This window comes from Poecilia reticulata, unplaced genomic scaffold (genome assembly GCF_000633615.1).
Source record: "Poecilia reticulata strain Guanapo unplaced genomic scaffold, Guppy_female_1.0+MT scaffold_660, whole genome shotgun sequence".
NCBI classification, from domain to species: Eukaryota; Metazoa; Chordata; class Actinopteri; order Cyprinodontiformes; family Poeciliidae; genus Poecilia; species Poecilia reticulata.
The window spans coordinates 10,266-11,882 of NW_007615409.1; the positions used below are offsets into that span (position 1 = coordinate 10,266).

Sequence of the window (1,617 nt, forward strand, 5' to 3'; positions counted from 1 at the left end):
TTTTCCCAAATACGTTTTTACTCTTACTCGAGTAATTTCTTTTACTTGAGTAAAATCTTTGTGTTGTCGCAGTTTCCAGACATCTGTGAAAATGACGTCACACTTCAACACTCTGGCAAAATAAAATATCAGAAGAAGAATTTGGAAGTAGTTTGCATATTTTCTGTTTCCAGAACAAAATAAAATGAAATTTCAGCGTTAAAAGTTGCGCCATACCTAGAATATAGGCGCTTCTGACCTCTCCCCGGCCCAGCATGTGGGAGTCYAGAACCCGGTACCAGCCGTTCGGGTAAACCGGCGGCAGCTCCCCGACTTTCCTCCGGCGACGCGCCTCGTTCGCGGCCCGCGCCTTGCTGCGCCCGTCCTCGGCGATGTATCCCACATCCTCCGGGGTCCGGAGCAGCTCCAGGGGCTGGAAGAGCAGCCGGTGCAGCCGGACCAGAACCAGGACGGTGACTCCGGCCGCCACGCACAGGACGAGCCGCTTCGCAAAGCCCCAGTCCTCCAGGTGGAAATCACTTGAGGGAAGCGTGAGGAGGACGGCTCCGAGTCCCAGTCCCACAGCCAGAGCCGCGTTGTTGGGCATGTTGTCCCTCGGGGGCCTCTGTATCTGCAGGCGGTTCGGGTTCAGGAAGTTACTCTTCAAGTTCGGATTTATTTACAGGCGTGTTTGCGCGTTAACGCCACACCTGAAGCTGAAAAGTTTTGAGGAGGATGGTTTTCCAAAAGGCTGGTGCTGCAAATCAGCAGCAGGGTTGAAGTTGAATTAAAAAAAAAAAAAAAAAAGTAGGCCAACAGCAGAGAGGATTTGGATGAAAGTTCGCCAGAAGGTGTCACCATACTTTAGAGAGCMGGAGATCAAGGCTTACAGCGTCATGATTTAAGAAGATTGATCCATACAGTGTGAAATATTTATGTTTTTTATTATTATTACTTTAGTCATTTTTATATGACATTGTATTAGGGCCGTTGTAAATAGGGAAAAAAAGGAATACATTTCTACCAAAAAACTAACATTTTGAAATTAACCTTAGAAATGTACTAGAAAAAATGTTGTAATTTCTGAGCTTGAAAAAGAAAAAACTGATTTTTTTAGATTAATGAGCCTTTTTTAAAATATTTTTTTTGTTATTTTCTGAGTTTCAAAAGTTCAAAAATGTTAAAGCCAGGAAATGTCCTTGATTTTGTTTCTAGAACATTTCTGAGATTAACCAGTAAGGTTCAAAAATGTTCTCACAAATCTTTGATTTTCAAACTTAGAAATGTTCAAGTTTTCTCTAGAAAATGTCTGAGATCAATTTCAGAGTTTGATCACATTTTTCAAGAACATTTTTGAAATAAATCTCAAAACATTTGTTCGAGGCTATAAATCTGTTTGCGCCTGTTTATAGCTGTACGTTTGCAGTTTGTGTTGAAGGTGTAATTTTGCCTTTGGGTGTTTGGCAAAATGTGGTAGAGAGGTGATGACACACCCAAGTTTTTAGGCAGCATCAAAGGCGGTGTGACACTTTCAGCAGTAAAACTGTTTATTCTGGAAACCGTTGAGTATTTAAATGTGTCTTCATAATGAAGGTGTTACATCAGAACTGAAGTGCCAAACATACTTCAGCCCTGACC

At 42.2% G+C, this 1,617-nt stretch overlaps 1 protein-coding gene across 1 annotated transcript in view; it reads right to left on the bottom strand.

Moving 5' to 3' along the window:
• LOC103461141 (cholesterol 7-desaturase-like) overlaps positions 1-912 on the bottom strand; it is a gene marked incomplete at its 3' end in the record, with an annotated part of 11,171 nt that extends 10,259 nt beyond the window's left edge. Inside the window, exon 1 of the mRNA XM_017303587.1 lies at positions 217-912. Within this exon, the coding sequence (XP_017159076.1) occupies positions 217-586 (370 nt within the window). The remainder of the gene's footprint in view (positions 1-216) is intronic.
• Positions 913-1,617: the final 705 nt, after the last annotated feature.